Source organism: Hermetia illucens, chromosome 2, assembly GCF_905115235.1.
Source record: "Hermetia illucens chromosome 2, iHerIll2.2.curated.20191125, whole genome shotgun sequence".
Taxonomy (NCBI): Eukaryota; Metazoa; Arthropoda; class Insecta; order Diptera; family Stratiomyidae; genus Hermetia; species Hermetia illucens.
Window position 1 is genome coordinate 33,960,003 of NC_051850.1, and position 22,370 is coordinate 33,982,372.

At 44.1% G+C, this 22,370-nt stretch overlaps 2 protein-coding genes across 2 annotated transcripts; one reads left to right on the forward strand and one right to left on the reverse strand.

Annotated features, from left to right (window-relative positions):
- Positions 1-1,364: 1,364 nt before the first annotated feature.
- Positions 1,365-7,762, reverse strand: LOC119648759. Its single transcript, XM_038050585.1, has 3 exons — positions 7,457-7,762; positions 1,589-1,735; positions 1,365-1,522 (listed from the first exon to the last, which is right to left on the reverse strand). Exons 1-3 carry the CDS (start codon positions 7,580-7,582, stop codon positions 1,388-1,390), a joined length of 408 nt encoding a protein of 135 aa, XP_037906513.1. The 5' UTR covers positions 7,583-7,762; the 3' UTR covers positions 1,365-1,387.
- Positions 7,763-7,798: 36 nt separating this feature from the next.
- On the forward strand, positions 7,799-22,018 carry LOC119648758 (UDP-glycosyltransferase UGT5). Its single transcript, XM_038050584.1, has 5 exons — positions 7,799-8,799; positions 8,858-9,052; positions 9,110-9,329; positions 20,751-20,979; positions 21,300-22,018. Exons 1-5 carry the CDS (start codon positions 8,375-8,377, stop codon positions 21,857-21,859), a joined length of 1,629 nt encoding a protein of 542 aa, XP_037906512.1. The 5' UTR covers positions 7,799-8,374; the 3' UTR covers positions 21,860-22,018.
- The last annotated feature ends 352 nt before the right edge of the window (positions 22,019-22,370 follow it).

Consider the following 22,370-nt stretch of genomic DNA (forward strand, 5'->3'; position numbering starts at 1 on the left):
GCAAAGCTTCTATTTGAATAAACCTCATTCTCTCATTGCATTGAGCGCCTTCCTAAATTCCAAACATCTAACACTTCTGGCAATATGCCGAACTTTTCCGGCACCAACAACTTCTGCGCTGCCTCCGCTGTATTGTGGCCATTTGAATATCACCATAAGCTTTCCATAAACCCACAACATACCCTTCGGTAAGTTCTTCCGACTTGAATTTTTCCTTCAGAGCAGCACAAATTTCTCCTTTCGATGTCACTTCATCGAGATCCTTACATTGTATGTCGATCTCATGTTTTTTAGGCACGTACTGCGGCATTCTTCCCACTTGAGTGCGAAAGTCATCAGTTTTGCCTATGCTGGAACTTTTCATTCTCGAACATGAGATCCCCTTTCTGGGTTTTTCGGATTCTGCTCACATCTTTTAGGTCGGGATCTGCTTTGACTTTCTGAATATCTCTGCTTAGGACAGATTGCCCTTACTGGAGATAACACTTTTGTTTTTCCTTTCGCTTTTTTGCTGTTAACTTTAGTTCATTCATCGTTTTCGTTCGGCTTGGGCTGTCTGTCACACGCATTTTTTTCGGAGGCGGTTATAGCGATTAACACCAAATTTGGTGGCAATGTGGCCAGTCATATGGGGTATTAAATGAAAGGTCGATTAGTACTTTCCGAAGCCGGGCTTAGTTTTGACATTTATTGGAAAGGTGGGGAGTGCGGGTGGTTGAGAGCAATAATTTTTAAACGAACCTATTCTCAGAGACTACCCAACCGAAAAATCTGAAAAAATGGGGGGGTTTGTCTCGCCTTCTTCTGCCATAGATATTGCCCTTATAGTTTTTGTAAGCTGAAATGGGCTCTGTTATCATTTGTGATATTCGACCTTAGATAGGAGAAGTTATCAACTGTCTCAAAGTTGTAGTCTCCTATCTTTATTATTATTGTTTGACCAGTGCCGTTTGATGTTGTTGCTTGATTGGTTTTTGGAGCTGACGTTGCCACCATATATTTCGTCTTGCCTTCATTAATATGCAGCTCAAGATCTCGCGCTGCCTGCTCGATCCGGATGAAGGCAGTTTGTATGTCTCGGGTTGTTCTTCCCATGATGTCGATAACATCAGCATACACCAGCATAAAGAGGACAAAATCACGGATCATTTTTTCCAGGGTCAGGTTAAAGAGGACGCATGCCCTAGCATCCCCTAGTCTTAGACCGTTGTTGATGTTGAATGGTCTCGAGAGTGATCCTGCTGCTTTTATCTGGCCTTGAACATTAGTCAGAAGAAAAGTATAATAAAAATGCCAGTGCTGCAAGCGTAGTTCCAAACCTTAATACACATTTTAGAAACCTGCAGAAAATTAAATAAACATGCTATTATGAAAATATCTGTTTTTATTAGTCTTTTTTCCTAGTATCTTCAATAACAGTCTCTTCTTTAACAATTAATAAAAGTCCAGCTAAAATCAACGATATTCCCAACGCTTTGAGTGATGTAATTTCTTCATGGAACACAAGAATCCCTAGAATATACTTTCGGGCAAGATATATACAATATTAATTGAAGAAAATAGTGCAATATTATAGTTTATTACTTACTGACAGGAAATAATTTGTAGCTGCGCTCATAACCGTTGCTCTCAAAGTTCCTCCTTTTGAATGCAGTGCTTTTACGAAGAATGTCCAAACCATTGCATTGCACAGTAACATTAATCCGATGCATGTTGCACGGACGATCCAGATATTCTAAGAAAATAAGAAAAACTCAGGGTGAAAAAAATTAGGATATACAAAATATGACTGAAATTTTCCAAACAGTGTCTTTCGCGAACTCGCTGATATTAGTCCGCGGATATTTTGGTTTACAATATCATTTTCACATTAGGTGGATTTTATTGCTGATAAAAATGACCGAAAGACATGTACAGAAAATCCGCATCGAGTTTTGCTTGAAGAAAATTGTGCGGAAACTACGGAAATCATGCACAAGACCCTTAGAGTTCTAATATATCATACCCCGGGTTCACTCTATGTATTACAACCCCAACCCCACCTTTTGTCTTAGATCCATCTGTGTACCACAGTATATTGTCTCTCAAATGGTTATTTTTCTCATGAATGGAGAACTGCCTAATTATCGTGACCTCGACGTTGGAATCGAAGCATGACGTCATATCACTCCATTTCTCCAAGGTTGGGTCTGTGATTACGTTGGTAATGCTGCTATGCTCATATGCCAAATGCGCCCATATGCTATTCAACAGTACTTTTCTTTGGCATTGGTAGGACAATCTTACGATAGATATTCTGAACACCCCACTATCGCGACCCCTCTTTCGTCCGTCGTGAAAGCCAAAACAAGAAAGCGAACTTCGAAAAGGTTCGAACCCGCATGTCTGCAGATCAAACGTTCGAAAACGACTTCTGATATTGAATCCGTCGGAAGATTTAATACACTTTCGGGAAAAAACCTAAGATTCATGCAAAGGAGTCTATTCGAGGGCAAGCGAATTTATCAGCAAGGTCCATGCGACGCTCATTCCTGAACACAGCCAAGTCGAGGACAACCAGAAGCTATTGGAGCAAACAGCGGAGAAAGGAAGAGGACAACACAAACTTGGCTTGGTTTCAGGCATGGGTCATGCAAGTATTAATATACGGTCGAAGGCAAGCTTGATCCTAGATAACAACGACGAAGTCCAGGATATGCTGGAGATAAAAAATCCTCCCGAGCCGATCGAAAAGACCACCAATCCTGGATATCCCTCCATTAGTCATTATGGGTCATTAAAAAGTCTATTTAATTCGCTAAACAGGTAATAAACCCATCTTGTTTTATGGCGGTAGAGAAATCGCCGGAATCTTTTCGTGAAGGGAACCTAGCAATTAACTGATCTTCCCCAAATAAACCTCCAAATTGCTGGGTAAGGCTTAGGATAGGGAAAGCAGAGTTCAAGCTAAATTAGGTCGTTCCATTTATTCTTTAAATCTGCAAATATTTCACGGTTGTGCATCTTTGTAAGGGTGGTAATCAACCTCCAAGCAGCACGGCTTTTCACACCGAAAATTCAAAGGCACCATCCTTCCCACGGTTATTGTAAAAATAGGACGGGGATCTGCATATGGGCCCATCGGAAGTTGTGAGATTTATTTCTCCATTGGCACCATCTTCTCTCAGTGGTTTTTCAGAAGTTCGAAGTATATGGGATGACATTTATCGGCTCTCTCAGTTCAAAGCAATATCCTCCAATATCTCCACTGGAAATCACACTTTGCCCAGCATCGGTGGCCAGAGTTCTAAGGCACCTAGCAAAATGTTTGCCCTAAAATTAAAGATTTCCTTGAGGTCGCCAAAGTGTTTGGTTGAAGCTAGAACTTGTAGCAACACAAAGGAAATGCATGAGGAGCTCACCTTGCTGACCATAACTTCGACAATACGACAATAAGATTCACCAAGTTTAGCGCCGTGGTCTCCTATTGGCCAGTTCTGCGTGCAGACCACTATGATTTTTATGGAGTTTGTATGCAGGCCAGATAAATAGAAGCAAAATACCCACTTATGAATAAAAATTATCTATGAAATAAATACCAAAAATAAAATCAAAAAGACGAGTAAAAATGCTATTGTGCAATGTTTCGTAAGCGCAGTATCACCAGCTTTTGGTAATGGGCAAACGGGTTCCCGACCATCGATATCCAAGAACCATGGCACCTCATTAATGGGAATCTTGGGGGTTTATATAAGCGCGGAGTAGAGCTGGTTTTGTCGAGCAACCCGTTTTAAAAGACCTTTGATTCTTCGTAGATCCCTCTTACGGGCAGTCCTCGCAATTGATGATTAAGAAACGTAAAAACCCACTCGGTACGGTAAAGTCCAAGACAAAAGAGGCCTAGAAGAGAATTCACTTCCAGAGAGCAATTAAAGCATGTTTGCGAAAAGCCAGCCGTGGTGAAGTTTTTGGAAATGTTGAAGGTTCTATCAGCAACAGTGTTATCTATTATTGTATGGAATTTATTGAACACTGCGGTTAAATCTGATGAGAGAGTGGAGAGGAGGGTTGAAGAGTTTGGCATTATGAATTTCTCCCACCACAGGGTTCTTCTGGAGAAGGAAGAGGGGTCATTAACTAAAGCAAAAACGACAGCTGTGGTGGGTCTGATGAGGTCAAGACATCATCTCAGGGAGGTGGCCGCAAGGGATTCTACCTTCTTCTCGAGACATTTGATTTGATATTGTTGAGGAGGCATAGTTAAAAATAGGTTCTATTATCGATTAGGTACTCGCACTGAGGAAGGAGGCACGTGGTCTCCGAAGCAATTGTATGCGGGCGAAAAATAAAAATATTTACACAGTATAAGGAAAAACACCTAGTTCTTTTCCTAACTTATATACCAACTGTAAAAAAAAAACATGGACATTAATTTCAACTTAAACACACCTTTGCGAGTCCTTGAGAAGGCGATATTGCTGGATTTCTCGAGATTAGTGGGCAGCTTGAGCCTACTACATTGGTTAATAAAGAGATATAATTGTTGGAGCAGGTTGTCTTGAGCTTAATCTTTGTAGCTCCTGTTAACACCATGAGAAAATCATATGCACAAATCTCCATCTTGTAGGAGCACTTCTCATAAAGAGCGGATGTGTTGATATTGAAGTGCTGAACTTAGAACACACATTTAGGGCAAGCCGTTGTTTACCGAAACCTGATGACCGCGCATAGGAAGTTTCCTGTTGCACACCATCCTTCAAGTCCAAAGGATGATGTCATGTACATGATGTCGGAGCCTTACAGATGTCGATGGATAAACCGAGGACATGCTCATTTGGCTCTTCTTTCTAGAAGAAGCTGATTGAGGCAAGTAGATCTGAGCCTTTGAAGTGAAAATTACTATACACACATTTTCAATAGAATGACTGACGATTTCTTCCAGGGCAGAGTGTTACGAAGATATAATTTTCCTGGCGGCTTTTGAGGTTCTTATATTCCAATTTGAAATTAAAATCCTAAATTTCAAATTTGAATCTTTCGACCTGTGCCCGCTTGAATCTTCGCTTTGCCGCGCTACATGGCTGGGGAATTGGTATTTTTCGGAGAGAAGTGAGGGAGAAAGAGGAAAAGGAGGAAGCTGGCAAGTGCGGAGTGGGTCGTGCAGTTAAGTCCTTGGGTTTTAACGTAGGTACCTGTCGTGGAGACTTAATCCTACGGTCCTCTTCAGACACGGATTGATTTTGGGACCACAATCAGAGCCTCGCTGTGACAAACAAAAACGGTACCAGTCTATGTAAGTGCATGGCTTAGCATTCATACTGGTGGATGCAAGACCTACCTAAATCTCTATTGAACAAAAGGAGTACGACAGCCGTGTTGAAACGCAACACCACTCCGAGGCCCGAAGGTCTCTTCTCGCTTGAGTATCATCAACAATCCCCATGAAGCTTCCACTAGGGTACCAACCACAAGCAACCGAGCTGTACTTATATACGACAGGAATTCTCCTGAAGTATATGAGTCCAGGGGCTCCCCCGGTTCCCATGGTACCAGTAAACCCCTGGTAAGGTTTCGTGGCCGAAGCCACTTCAGATGAGTCCCCGTGTAGACTCGGGTCTGATCGCCTTAATTAAGGCTTTGAGCATTCGCCTACTGCATCACGGCCGGCAAGCCAATGCGATACAGGTTCTCCTCGGCCACTTGGTTTTGGTTCAGCCGACAGGGTTGCCGCCCCGCCTTCCTCCCCGCCACCTCAGAGCACCAGTGGATCGTGCAAGTTTTTCTTAGATTGGAAGGTCGAAAATTGTAAGGATGGGAAATACTTAGTTGCCCGGGGACAAATTGACGGATAGTAAGCTCCGCCGGATCAAAGCCACTTAAATGTGAAGTGTTCTTGTTCCTGGATTATTGGTGATAAGTTGTGCGTTCCGAGCAAATAAATGCGTCTCGCGCAGGAGAGCACACTTACCACTTTGGAAAGTGTCCGGCAATTTCCTATCAACCAATGGAAAACTGCGTTATGAAATTGCTTCACGCATTAACGCAACCTGGATGAAGTGGCGTTCCACAACTGGTGTTCTTTGTGAGTGACGTACCAACAAACGTCTCAAATCTAAAATTTACCGCAATGTCGTCCGTCCTGTCGCCCTCTATGGTTTTGAGTGTTGGCCGACTATAAAAGACAATGAACGGCGTCTTTCGGTAATGAAGACGAAGATGTTGCGTTGGACTATTGGCGTGACACGTTTTGATCACATCCGAAATGAGGATATCCGCAATTGTTATAGGGTTGCACCGATCGTGGAAAAGTTGCGAGAGAGGCGTCTTCGATGGTATGGTCACGAAATTCGCGCTAACGAAAATTCACTTACCAAGGTTGGTCTGAACATCGAAGTCGATGGTAAACGACCAAAAGGCCGGCCGAAACAACGGTGGCTTGATACGCGGGATGGGGATTTAAAAGCCTCGGGATTGCATCCAGATCAGGCATTTGATAGAGCCAAATGACAAAACTGATCAAGACGAACCGACCCCGCTTGTGAACGGGACAAACGCTGAAGAAAAAGAAGAGCTCTAGAGTTTTTATTGCTCCCTAACCCTCTCCCAGGAAGCATTAGTCCTCCCATGTTTATTTAGAGTTCCCCATTATGTTTAAAGCGGCAGGGAGCGAACGATTAGGTTGGGGTGGGCCGCCACAGGGCCATTATATCATCTGGCCCCCATGAAGAAAAAAGGAAGACGGGGTCGCTCATCGTATAGATGTCCAAATTGGCTCAGAGCCGATCATTCCCCGTCCGTTCCTCACGCGTTAAGTTCTTGTGAGTTAGTCCTTTCCCTTATCAGGCCGTTAAGCATTTGAGCTCTTTTGGGATTGGAATACTCGGTGGTATCACTCCACCTAGAGACTTCACGTCTCTATTACAATAGGTTACCTCGGGTGGGTTTTGTTTTGTTGATTCCTGAGTCAAGGCGGTTAAATCACTGTGTCCTGATAGGGAGATAATATGTGAGAAGCAAGAACCCCGGTCCACATGTCGCCGAATTGCTGGCATTCGGGTGAATTTCAGGACGTGCCGTCCGGTTCCATATATTATCTCGCGCAGTCGGAGTTCACGACTGGCAAAGGGGAGTTTGGTTGGTTGACAGCCTTGGTGCCAAGGTGGACTCTCATCGTAACAAGAGGCAACGCATCAGACGCTGCCTCACCTTTGCCCTTTGAACAGCGTGCCCGAAAGTGGCTGTTCACGCTGCTCACATCATTCATCAGACGCTGCCTCACCTTTGACTTGAAAAACCGCCAGTTATTCTTTTGAAAATTTAGGAATTTAGTTCGGAAAGAGGGGTCCGTGGAATACGAGTATGAAAGAAAGTTTCTTCTCCGGTCCGGTCCCACATAAAACACAACATACTTACGAAGTTGCGTAGGGAAATATATGATAAATTCAAAATGTTTACATTTAAAAGAAGAATTCCATACCAAGTTGCTCGCGGCATCAATTTCACCGGACAATTTTCCGAAAAAACTGGCCGCGGATGCACAACCACCAGCTACGAGAGCGAAGTAGCTCTTTCCCAAATGTTGATCCTCTTTACTACTCATCATTTACCAACATTTTACGCGGATTTTCTTTAATTCAATTAAATGTCTTTCACCTGACAGCGCACAGTTTTGTATACAAACACTTATCAGCTGTAATGTCATATTTCATGCCATATATCTCACTATCATGCGATTATATCTTCCATCCGCTGTCTATTGTGAACTGTTTTCCGCCTTGCATGGTTTGCAAATGTCAATGCGAAAATTCAAGTCACGGTCATCGCGGCGCGGTGTCGACTGATTTTAATTTCGTTTTCTTTTAGTTTGCATTTACGTTCCGTTTATTTCTGTGGCCCAGTATCTAGTCGTGACGTTTACCTTCCTCGAGTCAAGTGGGGAAAAGGAATCATCCCCCTGACTGGGGCAAACCAGCATCCAAGTTGGAGGAGCATCTCCCGCCGGTCCGTTGATGAGTAAACAAATTCCGCTGAAAAGTTTATCAACAATTTGGTGTCAAAGCGTCAATCACACTATCAGGGGGAATGTTATTGACGGGTAGCTATATCTTCTTGTGGAGATAAGGCATCTCTGAAGCACTTGCTATTAATGGCAACGGTTTTATCAGGGCCTCTCGAAAGATCGTTGAATGATAATTGCGACAGTTGGGATGATACCTGGCCCAATCGGATTACGCTGGCCGTTAATTATAGACATATCAGTTCGTCGCGGAGGCAGTAATAGTGGTTGGTCAAAGCGCGGGCATAGTCCGAACTTCAGTGATAATTCGGGACGGCGAGGTAGTGTTATCGGCGCAGGTCAACCACCAGTTAATCCCCTTAATCCTTTGAAAAGAAAATGCTTCGCTACTTGTTGATCCTGTCCGCTGCCTGTGGGCTGTGTTTCGGCGCCAATATTCTGGCAGTGTTTCCCGGCGTTTGGAAGTCGCACTATCTCTTCGGTCGACGCCTTATCTCCAATCTCGCACAACGTGGCCACAATGTAACCATCTTGAGTGCGTACTATTCGCTGCCACAAGAGAATGTCACGGAAATCACCATCCCGAATGTGGAGAAGAATTTCCTGGACATGGGATTAACTTTCAATCTGGACGAGATTCGGGACAAGTCGATTCTGGAGCAGTTTTCCAAGTCGATTTATGCGGCAACGTCAAATGTAGACGTGGTGATGGGCAGCGAGCAGGTGCAAAGTATGCTCAAGTCCAAGGAGACCAAGTTCGACTTGCTGCTCATCGACAGCTTCATGTCAGATGCGTTGCTGGGGTATGATCTCATGCTTTTATCTGCGGGATCTAGACTAACGTAAAACAATTATTTGCAGGTTCTCCGTGTACTACAACGTCCCAACAGTAGTAGTTAGCCCAATTGGTCCGAACAAATGGATCAACGAAATGGTTGGGAACATCCACAATTCCGCGATGCATCCAAACAGTTTTCTGCCGTTACTGGATAACATGAATCTGGGGAAACGTATCACTAATACGTTGATGTCGATATTCGAGAAGCTAACTTACAAGTAAAACCCGATATTCCCATTTTGCCTTGAATATTCCTGATTTCTGCCTATTTCCAGCTGCCTATACCTGCCTTACCATGAGTATGCCTATCAGAGGTATTTCGGCCAACTAATTGGGGACCAACAAACTCTACCTTCGCTTTGGGACGTCGTCCATAATGTCAGTATGGTCTTGGTCAACTCGAATCCTGTATCACAATATCCTCGTGCTTTTGTTCCTAACATGGTCGAGATTGGAGGAGCCCATATTTTCAATAACATGACGAAGATGTCCAAGGTAAGTGGATTGTTTTCTGCCGAACATTATTCCTGCTGAATTCATGGCCTCACGTACTTTCTTGCACACATACACCTTCCATCAGTAAACAGACGGAATTATTGAAGATTTGTTGCATTACGGGGTCTTGCATTGTTGAAGGCTCGTTAAAGCCTGCCCCGCGATATATTCTGGGCCTAAGCGAAATGAGATGGTGAGACTCTGGGGAGTACACCTTTCCCTCTGACGACAGTGTGTTTTCGTACTCTGGAAAGCAAAGTGATAGCCGCCACGAATCCAATGTCGGATTGTTACTGACAGCTACCGCGAGGCGCGTTCTCTTGATTTGGGGCTGGTTTCGGACAGGATTCTGTTTGCAAGATTCCGGTCCAGATTGAGAAGCGTTACAATTCTATAGTACTATGCAAAAACTATACGGCACGAGCAATCAGATCGATCACTTCGCGATCAACAGTAGATTTAGGAGATGTCTTCTGAAAGCCTGTAAAAGAGGTGTTGACATCGGCATCGAAAGGAATCTGATCGCTTGAGTATTACGGCCGCCACTTCTCGCAGCGTTGAAAAGCTGTGATCCCCAAGTTTAACATCGACCGTTGTATGATCCAGCTGTCGCTCGACAATGGGAAATCTATCTTGCTGATCTGACGACAGATACCCAGAGTGACCCGCGTGAAAATGTCGCTGAACATTGAGCCGCCATCAAATTGCTCTTTTCTCTGGTGTTGCCTACCAAGTTTCGATGGGCATCACAAGATCTGGCTGATTGTGGAATCATGGAAGAGATCGAAGAACGGAAGGGAATAAAGGCTCCACTGCTGCGAATGACGGCTATCGTGACGCGCTCTAGTTACGATACTATGAGGAATCATAGGAAGTTTATTTACTGTGCGCCATGACAAAAGGTAATGGGTTATCGTGCTGCTCAGAGAAGCAGGAGATGTCACAGAACACAATGATTTCAGAAGTGTATACCGCATCATGAAAGAATCTGCAGTTGGTCGCAAATCTTTCGATGGTTCTGTGAAATACGTTCACGGTCCACGATGACGAGCAACTAAAGGGATGGTTCTTAACCGAATCACATGAAGTTCCGCCTCTTGTGTATGGAATGGCTAGTTACCGTTCCAAGTACAAGATAATCATCATCAACGGCGCAACAAGCGGTATCCGGTCTAGCCCTGCCTTAACTCCAGACATCCCGGTTTTACGCCGAGGTCCACCAATTCAATATCAATAAGCTGTCTGGCGCTCCGCTACGCCGTGGCTCCACCTCAGGCAGGGTCTGAGGGTCTTCTTTTTCTACCATAGATATTGCCCTTATAGACTTTCCAGGCTGAATCATCCTCATTCATACGAATTAAGTGACCCGCCCACCGTAACCTGTCGAGCCGGATTTTATCCATAACTTGACGGTCATGGTATCGCTCATAAATTTCGTCGTTATGTAGGTTACGGAATCGTCCATCCTCATGTAGGGAGTCAAAATTTCTTCGGAGGGTTCTTCTTTTGGACGCGTAATTTCGCAATTTTTCTTACTAAGAACCCAAGTCTCCGAGGAATACATGAGGACTGGCAAGATCATAGTCTTGTACAGTAAGAGTTTTGACCCTATGGTTCTTCCCATAATGTCGACATCGTCAGCATAGGCCAGTAGTTGGGTGGACTTAAAGAGGATCGTCCCCTTGCATTTACCTCAGCATCACGGATCACTTTCTCCAGGGCCAGGTTAAATAAGACACATAATATTCCCTTGTCGTAGACCGTTGTTGATGTCGAATGGTCTTGAGGGTGATCCTGCTTCTTTTATCTGGCCTCGCACATTGATCAGGGTCAGCCTAGTCAGTCTTATCAATTTATCAATTTCGTAGGGATACCGAATTCTCTCATGGCCGTGTACAATTTTACCCTGGCTATGCTAGCATAGGCGGCTTTAAAGTCGATGAGAAGATGGTGCAACTGATGTCCATATTCGAACAGTGTTTCCTTATCTTGCCGCAGAGAGAAAATCTGATCTGTTACTGATTTGCCTGGAGTGAAGTCTCTTTGGTATGGGACAATGATGTTCTGTGCGTATGGGGCTATCCGGCCTAGCAAGATAGGGGAGAATATCTTATAGATGGTACTCAGCAACGTAATACCTCTATTGTGATATCTCCCCTTTTATGTATGAGGGAAATAATGCCTCGTTGCCAATCGTCAGGCGTTGATTCGCTGTCCCATACCTTGACACAAGTTGATGAACCACTTGGTGTAACTGGTCGCCTCCATATTTAACCAATTCGGCTGCAATTCCATCGGCTCCTGGCGACTTATGGTTTTTTAGCCGATGAATTGCACGGACTGTTTCTCCTAAACTTGTTGGAGGCAGTATTTGTCCGTCGTCTTCAGTTGGCGGGACGTCCAACTCAGCAATGTTCTGGTTGTTCAGTAGCTCATCAAAGTAGTCAACCCATCGCTCCAATATGCGCATTCTGTCGGAAATCAGATTTCCCTCTTTGTCTCGGCAGGATGAGCATCGAGGTGTATAAGGCTTCATCCTGCTGACTTGTTGGTAAAGCTTGCGCGTCTGGTGCGGTTGCTCTCTGTACTTTTCGAGTTCACAGACCTGTTGGTTCCCCCAGGCTTCCTTTTTCCGTCTGTGAAGCCGCTTCTCCGCATGTCGAAGTTCGTGATAAGTCTCCGTGCGTGCCCGCGTCCTTTGAGAATGCAACATTATTCGCTTTGCAGCATTCTTCCGTTCCGTAGCTAGCTCACATTCATCGTCAAAACGCCAAGTACGTTTGTGGCCGTATTAATGATAACGTTCTTCAGGTGATTGTGAAGAACATTTGTTGATGTTTCATCTCCAGGATCTCTGTTGACTGCGATTATTCCGGCATCCATTTCCCTCTTATCTGTGTTGTGGAGGGCTGTGTTGTGGATGGCTTAACTCTCTGATTGTCAGAGGGAATTCTGGGCGGTGTTGTTATTTGGAGCACAATGCCAACGAGATAGTGATCCGAGTCTATATTGGCCTCCCTATGTGTTCTGACGAGGTGGCGGCGTTCGATGAACACGTGGTCAATTTGGTTGAAAGTGGTCCCGTCTGGAGAGCCCCACATATGTTTGTGGACCGCTTTCCGCGCAAAGCAGGTACTTCCAACAAGCATTTCGTGTGACACTACTAATTAAATAATTCGCATTCCGTTATCATTTGTATGTTCATGTAAGCTATGGGAGCCAACGTATCGCCTGAATACGGGCTCCGTTCTTACTTGGCTGTTAAAATCTCTAAGTATGATTTTGACATCATATCTGGGACAGGCTTCGAGGGCTCGTTCTACTGACTCGCAGAAGGTATCCTTCTCTGACTCTGCAGTCTCTTCTGTAGGGGCATGAACGTTAATGAGGCTTATATTTCTAAATTTGCCTCGCAAGCGCAGAGTGCATCGCCGTTCGCTTATGTTTTCAAAGCCGATAACAGGTTTCATTTTTTGGCTGACTAAGAAACCTACTCCGAGCGCATAGTATACTGGATGGTCATTATAATATATGGTGTAGCGACTGTTCTCGAGGAAACCGGTCCATGTCCAACGCATCTCCTGTAATGTTACATCAGTCCTATATTGGCACAGGTTATCGGCTAGCTGATTAGCAGCTCCATCTTTGCACAGGGATCGCACATTCCATGAGAAAATGTGCAAATCTTTTATCCGTTGTCGTTGCCAGGTTCATCGTTTTGAAATCCATCCTGTCCGAGGCTCCTTCCGTGGCTTTGTAACATCGGTTTTCCGTGTAGGCTTGTTAGCCCTACCCAACCCCTAACCTGGAGGACCAGTCGGTACATTTTGTCCCGTTTTTAGGCGCGGGAGACTCGCGTTCATCCTCCTCCGTCCGCAGCTTTTCGTTAAGAAACAGCTTCCAGCTGTCACCACGTAGAGGGGCTACACTAAATGAAAATGAAAAATGAAGGATGACTAGGACTGGAAAGTGAAGTGGTAATAGATGGGTATCCGGTGTCTGATTGTTACTGAAGGTAACAGGTGCGCAAGGCGCAATCTTTTGACCTGGTTGCAAGGGTCAGGTTAAGGAGCGTCAAAATTGTGTAGCATTTTGAATCAATGGAGATGTCTGGTATAGTGGAAAACGTTTTTTTCTATGAACAATTATAGGCAATTCAGAGAAGGCTTGCTAAAGGAGACACTGCAATCGTGATGGCTGATTGGAATACCCATGTTGGTTCTGTTAATTCATTGCTCGGTTATATGGGCATGCGGTGGAGAAGGGCCAAAAGTTTACGTACTTCTGCAGCTATCACCTCCTCGCCATCGGCGGCACATTGTTCGAGCACAGAAGTTGCAATAAAGTGAGATGGGCCATATCGCGATCAGTAGAAGATTTAGTAGTTGTCTGCTAATGTGCCTAATAAAAGAGCTATTTGATAGTAACTTACCTTCGCCTGCATGTCGCTCCTACATCTTCGCAGAAGAACAGAGCGCCGGCGGCCCAATTTCAATACAGGTTATCTGCAAAATCTGGCTGCCGTCTTGTGTAACAACATAATGGGATTGCGATTCTTTAACGAATATCTTAAGTGGTCGAGGATGACCAAGTGGGGAGAGCTATCACAAAAACATAAAGATTGGGGAGTTGATCATGATATTGAAACTTCATCGAAGTGCTCCGTTGACACGTGCTTGCATGTCTCTGTGTTAGTTAGTCTCGGAAATGTGGGGGAAATCCTTTGAGCAATTCCATCCCTTACATGCCATTTTATGATAATTCATCTGTCCTTTCCAATGCGTGGGTTCGGACCGGATCCTGAAAAATAAACGGCAAGAGGATTCACTTGAGCCCACCGCGCGTGAGGCTGTAAAACTCCGGACCCGAGTGCCACGATCGAAGGGGAGGATCCACGGCGGATCACAACTTCGATCGATGTTTCTCCTGCCTCATGTAAAGAGAGGCGCGGCTTACGAGGTCCCCTCCCTGCCATCTGACATCTTCATATATTTGAGGATGTCCCTGATAACAGTAGTTTTACGGGTTTAAAGAGGAGGAGGGGAAAGGCAGTTTTCAAATCAAGAGAAATTTATCTAGAATTCATTATATTCTTTTTAATTCAATTTAAAAAAAGTGGAGAATAATAATAGCCGTAGTCGGTCTCAAGCCCGGTTGTGAAAGGAGGAGAAATGGATAGCTTCAGTATGAATGGCTGTACACCACCGCAGCGTCTCAGGGAGTAGGTGAGGAAAGAGCAGGAAGTTTCAAGTCTTGCAGATTACTCACTAAGGAAGCTATCTCCACACCTGGCAACTAGGGATAAAATGCGCCACCAAAAATGAGAAGAAGAAATTTGAGGTCCGGTACGGATAACCGGCGGGAGTCGTCTGACTTGGTGACTGGGTCGGGCTCCCGTAATGGACAGCACGGCGTCGAAACCGCTAGTCGTGGGGCGATTCAATGTCTAGGCGCCATGACGACTAGGAGCATTGCTCTAACTGCTGCAGTTGTTTCGCCACAATCTGTGGCGACCACTTCAGCAGCGATGATGAGATTGCATCTCGACTGTGTGGTGATATGTCGCAGCTGCAATTACAATCACTTGTGTATGGTGGTGCAGTTACGGCTGTCAGATTGCACGGTCAGAAGATTCGCTTTCGTGTTATTGGTTTGAGTGACCAAAGAGATCCACCATGGAAAATTCGTCTAGAACGTCGGCGGGACTCACTTAGGGAGGACATTGCTAGACTGATTCAGATTAGCACTGGTAATCCCAGCAGACGGGTGAAAAATAAAGTGCAGAGGGTTTACGGGAACTATGTCATCCCCAGTGAGACACCTGTAGTTGAAATTCTGGACACACTAAGGCAGAAACTTTCTGGCATAAGCAGTCGGTTACGACGGTATGGTGAAAGTAACTCCAGACTTATCCAGAATGCAACATACGCGAGGAACCTGCCGAGCTTTTTCAGATCTCTCAACGAATCCCAACAGAGCGTCCAGACAGTACAGTGTTCGGTGACGGAAACGAAAAAGTATTGAGGTGGGCTTTGGGGGTTACCCGCCCTGTATGCTGAGCATGCTGAGTGGCTCACCGCCGAAGGCACCCGTCATGTCAATACGCCTGGCATGAATTTACGGATGTTACCGAAGAGGAAGTTTAACTAGCCATAAACAGCTCGAAGAACTGGAGGGGCCCGCGGTCTGGATCGGGTGCAGAATTTCTGGTATAAAAAATTTACTAGTGTGCACAGTCGGTTGGCATACAGCATAAGCCAGGTCATGAGCCAGCCGGAGGAGTTTCCACCCTTCTTTACTGGGGAGATTACCTACCTTATCCCTAAGAAGGACACGGTGCAGGACCGCGCAGACACAAGACCGATAACTTCCCTACTAATCCTCTACAAATTCCTAACATCCATTATTAGAGGAAGGGTCAATGTGCGCCTCGAGACCAATAACATTCTGTCCGAGGAGCAGAAGGGCTGCCGAGTTGGGTCAAGGGGTTGCAAAGAGCATCTCATTATCGACTCGGTAGTTGTAGGACAAGCAACTAGTGGCCAAAGAAACCTCTTTAGTTGCTATATAGATTATTCCAAGGCTTTCGTTAGCGTCCCGCATACCTGGCTAATCGATGTCCTACATCTGTATCGCATCGATCCGAAACTAATAATATTTTTGGCGACAGTCATGAAAGGGTGACATACCTTATCAGTGCGTACATCTGAGGGTGCTAATACCTCAGAGCCCATCCGTTTACAGCAAAGAGCAGGCGAGTCCCTTGCATGCTGCTTTCTGTAAGCTAACTGACTCCACTTAACTTGAAGGATCGATCTTTCAATCCTCTGAGTGGGGTGAAGTCGGACCAAAAGCGGATCGATGAATGGAAGGCAATGCACGCTAAACACGTGAACTGTCTTTGTCAGCCATTTGTTGATTTGCATTTGTCGAAGAGATGGCTGTGTGCTGGGGAGTTCTTTGCTGAGGCGGAGGGGTTCGTGTGTGCCATTCAGGACGGCGTGATCGCCTCACGGGCTTATAAAAAGCTCATCATGAAAGAACGGGTGGAAAACGACCAGTTCAGAATGTGTGGTTCGGCGTTAGAGACGTTGGACCATCTCATTTCTGACTGCACTGTTATTATCAAAACCTTGCATACAAGCATGGACTGATCACGGGAACATATCTGGTTTACCAATATGAGCCACAAGCAGTACTTGATAGTTCTGCTTACAGCATGTACTGTGACCGGCAAGTTCTGACTGATCGCCACACTCTACATAACAAGCCTGACGTACTGTTAGTTGACAAGACAGGTCGCTCCGCATATATTATTGATGTTGCTATCCCCCATAATAGCAACATTGAACGGAAATACGTGCAGACAAAGGTGGACTATGAGCCACTGGCTCGGAAAATCAAAGAAATTTGGGGTCTCGAGCAGGTGGTTGTAGTTCCCATAATATTCTCAGCTATAGGTATTATACCTAAATCCTTCGCGGCTTCCTTTGATGTCCTGGGACTTTTGCAGTCTCGTTCAAACCATGCCGAAGTACACCATTCTGCATACGTGCTCAATGTTGCGGAGAGTTCGCGACGGATTCTCCCATTGACCGGCCACCACCAGCGCCCCTTTAGTTTTTAAGTAAGTAGGATCGTCTGAGCTTAAATGCTTGGCACTTAATGCTAGTATTAGGTGAAATCCGGCATCTGCCGAGATTGTGATAACTTGGAAATGGTAATCGTTGTCGCAACCATCCAATTGGATCAGGGCCTTGAAGTGTGTTAGATCACTTCATTCAAGACCGTAATGGTACCCTACAGGATTACAGTACCCTATAGGAGGCAATGTGGTGACCATTGCGATCGCACAAGATTATTACTTTGTTTTGACTCAGGTACTCATTTACAGCTGAGTCGGCTGATATCCGATGTTAAATCACGATATAAATTCCACTGCCACCAGTGAGATTTGAACCACGACGAACCCGTACGACAGCCTTTTTTTGGCATCAATTGTATCTAGATATAGTGTAGAATATATGGGCAAAGTGATTTTTTGATATTAGGAGTCGTTCGGAAATTATAATGTTAAACACGTAATAATAATAAGTCACATGCCAGATTTATGACGATCGTCGTAATAAAGCGCGTATTTATCGGTCCGAATGACGTTAAAATGACGTCGCTCAAAGGGCAAGAATTGAAGCCAGGCTGTACATGTGTTTCTTTAAGAAACCTAAAGTTTATGGATTAGGTATAGCAAATTAATCATCAGTTAAGATTTTACGGTTAAAAATTAGATTCTACTTTTTAAATGCGTTTTTCTCGTGTTGAAAATCGGCTGCCACCATAGCCCAAAATCTATCCAAAGAAATTCCTTGAAATTTTCACGACTTATTCAGAACATATTTCTACGGTCCGTAAACTAGGATAATTGCGATTCATTCAGTAGTTTTTATTTTATTTTTTTTCTTCTTTAAGATGATCACAGTGCCCTCTAGCGTAGCAGCAGAAAAACACCTTTTTTAGAGATGAGTGTATAAGTTGCTCTACGTTTCAATAATGAACTATACTATCGGGCTGAAAGAATACTACGCATGCTTAAGACATTCATAAATATATGATGAAAAGTTCGTATTTGTACTTTTATCAAGTTGAAACAAAAAAACGGCCTTCACACGGGATGACCCCCTTAATGCAGATAGGGAGAGTGCGGTGACCTCAGACTGAGAACCTTGATTTTGTTGGTGTTTCAACTAAATCCACAACGGTTTGACCAAGGTCCCTGAACTGTTGAGAGCGTAAAAAGATGCCATCAGCATAGTCGAGATGTTTGAGGAAAAGTCTCATAGTCCATTAAACTTCTCCACGTCCTTCGGACAAGGCAGCGTGAAGAACGCCGGACTCCGTTTTGGACCTCAAAATCCACCAAAATTTTACCTCGATGTAGTATGTGACATTTTGCGCCGTCATAGGTCGCTCTAATAATAGATATTAGTTCCTCCGGAATCCTCCTCCTCCGTAGAGCACTTCAGATACACATCTGTAGGATGTTGATGTGGTCAATGCAGGAGATACGAAGCGGAAACCAGCCTGCTCTCTGTCGATGTTCTTTGATGCGTTCCAGGATTATTTTAACCATTATCTTTGGGACGGCAGGGAGCACGCATATACCCCTTTAATTGTCACACTTAAAATGGATCCCCTTCTTTGGACTCTTGACGATCATCTCCTTTTTCCAGTCTTTGGGAAAAGTCTTGGATTACCAAGATTTCCATGCTGGTGGAAGCAGTAGATTTGTAGTAACTGCAGCTGCAGCGATAAACAACTCTGCGGTGAGATCGTCAAGCCCAGGGTGGCTTTACTCCGTTTGAGTGCATTGACGGCCGAAATGACTTCTCTTCTGTTTGAAGGACACCCGAGGAAAGAGCACTCACTTTCCATGGCCCAATGCTCATCGATATTCTCATACGGGTTACTCAGTATATCTGCCGTTCAATCAGCAGGATAGCTTTCCTACTGTTGAGCCACAACTGGGTCATATAAGCGTACGATATTGAACTCAGGGGTTCGCAGCTCACCAAAACCGTTACTCTCAAGTATTTGAGCGATGGTTGGGAATAAATTGCTTGTTCGTCAACTTTGATTTTCACAGTTGTGTTCTTTCTTCTTTTGCTCATGAGAATTACTTCTGTTTTGTGTTCAGCAAGTGAAAGGTCGGAATTTCTCAACCAGGAATTGACCTCCCATATCGATTTATTTGCGTAGATCTCGATCTCGTCTTGATGCTTTGCAACCACTGTTATTCCGATACATCGGCGAAGCCAATAGTTGTCACGTTGTTCGTAAGGCGTACTGTCAACACTCCATCATACATAACTAGCCACAGCAAGGGACCTAGGACAGAACCCTGTGGCAATCCGCAAGTTGTCGGGAATATTTTTAGCCTATCGTCCGAGTCGCAGTAAAGTTTTCTGTCTCTCTATCTGCCTGTCTGGCTGTCCGTCTGTTTGTCTGTCCGTTTGTCCGTCACACGCATTTTCCTCGGAAACATGCCTAGTCATTGACACCAAATTTGGTAGAAAGGTGGGAACTGTGAACGCTCACGCATACATCCGTGTAGGTCGAATTTAAGATAGGGTCCCCATACATGCAAAAGGGGGTGTAACATTTTTTTCACCAAATATAGTCATGTGGGGTATCAAATGAAAGGTCTCGATTAATATTTTCCGGTATTAGTTTTGACATTTGTTGGAAAGGTGGTGAGTGCGGCGGTCGAAAGTGATCATTTTTTTAACGGACGCATTCTCAGAAACTACCCAACCGAAAAATCAGAAAAAAATTAAACTACAAGGGCTGCCCTGCAAATTTATCAGCCTCGCAGCCAGTAGAAAGGAAGCAGCTCTTGAATGCTGAAGGCTGATCTGACTGCCGCTGGTTGAAGAGTCTTTCAGTTAGTGTGGATCACACCCGGGTTAGTAGCTTCTTCCCACCTTCCGTCACAAATTCCTCTTCCTTGCGCCGGATTTCTCTGGATATTTACTCATCTGGTGGTGCAGGATGGCTCGTCTCCTCATTCCCCTTCTTTCGCAGTGCCTTCCTCTACGGGCGACAGGATAATAATCTTTAGCTAACTAACCATTTTTGATTTTACTCGTAGTTAGGTAATCCTTTGATTATGACTATTCTAAATAGTTGGACGCTTCCTGTTATTCATTTTGTCCTCATTTAACCATTGAAAGCAGTTGATTTTCCATACTGATAACGAAAGTTTGTTTTAATCTTTTGGATTCGCCTGCTTGCATATCATTGTGGTAATCCTTTGTTATTAGTGTGCACATTATGTTAGCGTCGAAATGAAATCATTCCACGGAACTACGAGACGGATAATGGCGACATACAAGTTTCAAGTTGACAGTCATCCCCTGCTGAATAGACAACAATTGCAACCATCATTAGTGGAGTCATCCTCAAACTACAGGCACTTTGCATTTATTGCCAAGCAGTTGCGAATGAGTTTACTCCTGCATGATATGTGGATTAGCCAAGCTTTGTTATTCTCTGGAAAATAAGACGAAATTGAAAGATTTGAGCCGGCTTCCAAGAAAAGTGTTGTCTTCATAAAAAATTCATGCGCTTCATCTGAAAAGGAGAATTCGTTCGCCGTGAATAGAAACTGCTCATTAAGTTAATTATAAACTTGCAGTTGATTATACGTTCAACACCAGCTCGAATCAAGCGAGCAATATTCCTGCGTTAGCCTTTTATGCCTTACGTAACGCTCATTTTCTGCTTCCATACAATCGCCATTCATGCTTTCTATTGTGCTGCTAACAAGCACTGCAATTACATCGCTTTTTCTAATTCATCGGCATCGCTATGAACCAACTCCACTCCATTCACATTAATTGAATTTGAATATTTATTCATTTGCAGTCGGTGCTGAAATTCATGGACGACGCTCCGGAGGGCATTCTTTACATTAGCTTTGGAGCAAATTTGAAAACCGATGATTTACCAAAGGAGAAATTTGACGCTTTAATTCAGGCTGTCCGTGCAGTGCAAGGCCGTCTACGGGTTATACTCAAATTGGAAAGTTTCGATCTGGAAGACCAACCACGCCACACTGTAATCGCACCTTGGCTACCGCAACAGGAAATTTTAGGTGGATCAAAACGTTTGATCGTAGCGAATTCGGAATGGTATTCAGAATGTTGAATGGAAATGTAAAGTAGAGATTGAAATTTTCCACTAAGATGAACAGAGTCGAGTTAGCCTAATAGGACTTCATTGTGCTTTCTGAAAGAGCTGTCGTTATATACCGCAGCCATCACGCTCGGGAGCGTAGCTTAAATCCTTTCCCTTTTGTAGTCCTATTGATTTACTAGACACGACATTCTGGATGCCTAGGCCTCTAGCAATTTATTATTATTCATTGACGATTACGCTGTTCTCCTCATTAATTTCTATTCTTCTGCACTACAGCCCATCCCAAATTGAAAGTATTCATATCGACTGTTGGTCTAATGAGCATGATCGAGTCAATACACTATGCTGCCCCGGTTCTCGGTGTTCCAATCTTCCCCGAACAAGAGCTGAATATGAAGCGCTTGGAGCAGCTCGGAACAGGAGTGCGAGTGAATTATGATAATTTCACAAACGATAGTCTAGTCGAAGCCATTAATGAACTTCTGGCGAATCCAGAATACAAAGAGAATGCTAAACGTGCTTCAGCCCTATTCAACGATTCACTTACGTCGCCGATTGACTTAGCTGTGCATAACATTGAAATGGTTTTGCGAACGGGTGGTGCCCGACATTTACGTTCTGCTGCCACAAAATTGGGCTTTATCCAAGCTGAATTGATTGATGTTTCGTTAATCATTCTATTGGGGATTGTGATGATAATTGCGGTGCCTTCAATGATAATTTGTGTAATTTTAAGACGAAATAATTGTAAGAGACAAGCACAAGCAAATGAAGTAGTAAAAACTGCCACAAAAAATGGCGTGGATATAAAGAATAAGAAGAAAAAGCAACACTAGTCAATATCACGTAGATATTAAACATTCACTGATTTGGTTTTCGTGTATTTGTTCCTTTGTTTACATGGCAATGTGATGATACAAAAATTGTTATTAATTTTAATGTTTTCATACTGTTTTTTGTACTTAAAATACAGATAAGGTTGTTGTACGTGTTAACCAGTGGCTTTCATTGGCACTTTTCTGGCAAAAATGTAGAGGACCCACCTAGCCCTGATTCTCTCAGTGTAATTGATTTCGTTTTATAATACATTCTTCCAAATAATTCGATATTCCTAAAAGCTGTCTGGGGTCCTGACCTACGCCATCGCTCCATCTGAGGCAGGGTCTGCCTCGTGTTCTTTTTCTACCATATATATTGCCCTTATAGACTTTCCGGGCTGGATCATCCTCATCCATACGGATTAATTAGTTTAGATTAGCTTACTCCTTCCAGCTGCGAGCACTCAGGCCATTGTTAGGCCCATTGTACTATCTCCGTAAATCGCCTATTCAATGGCTTCTGAGATCT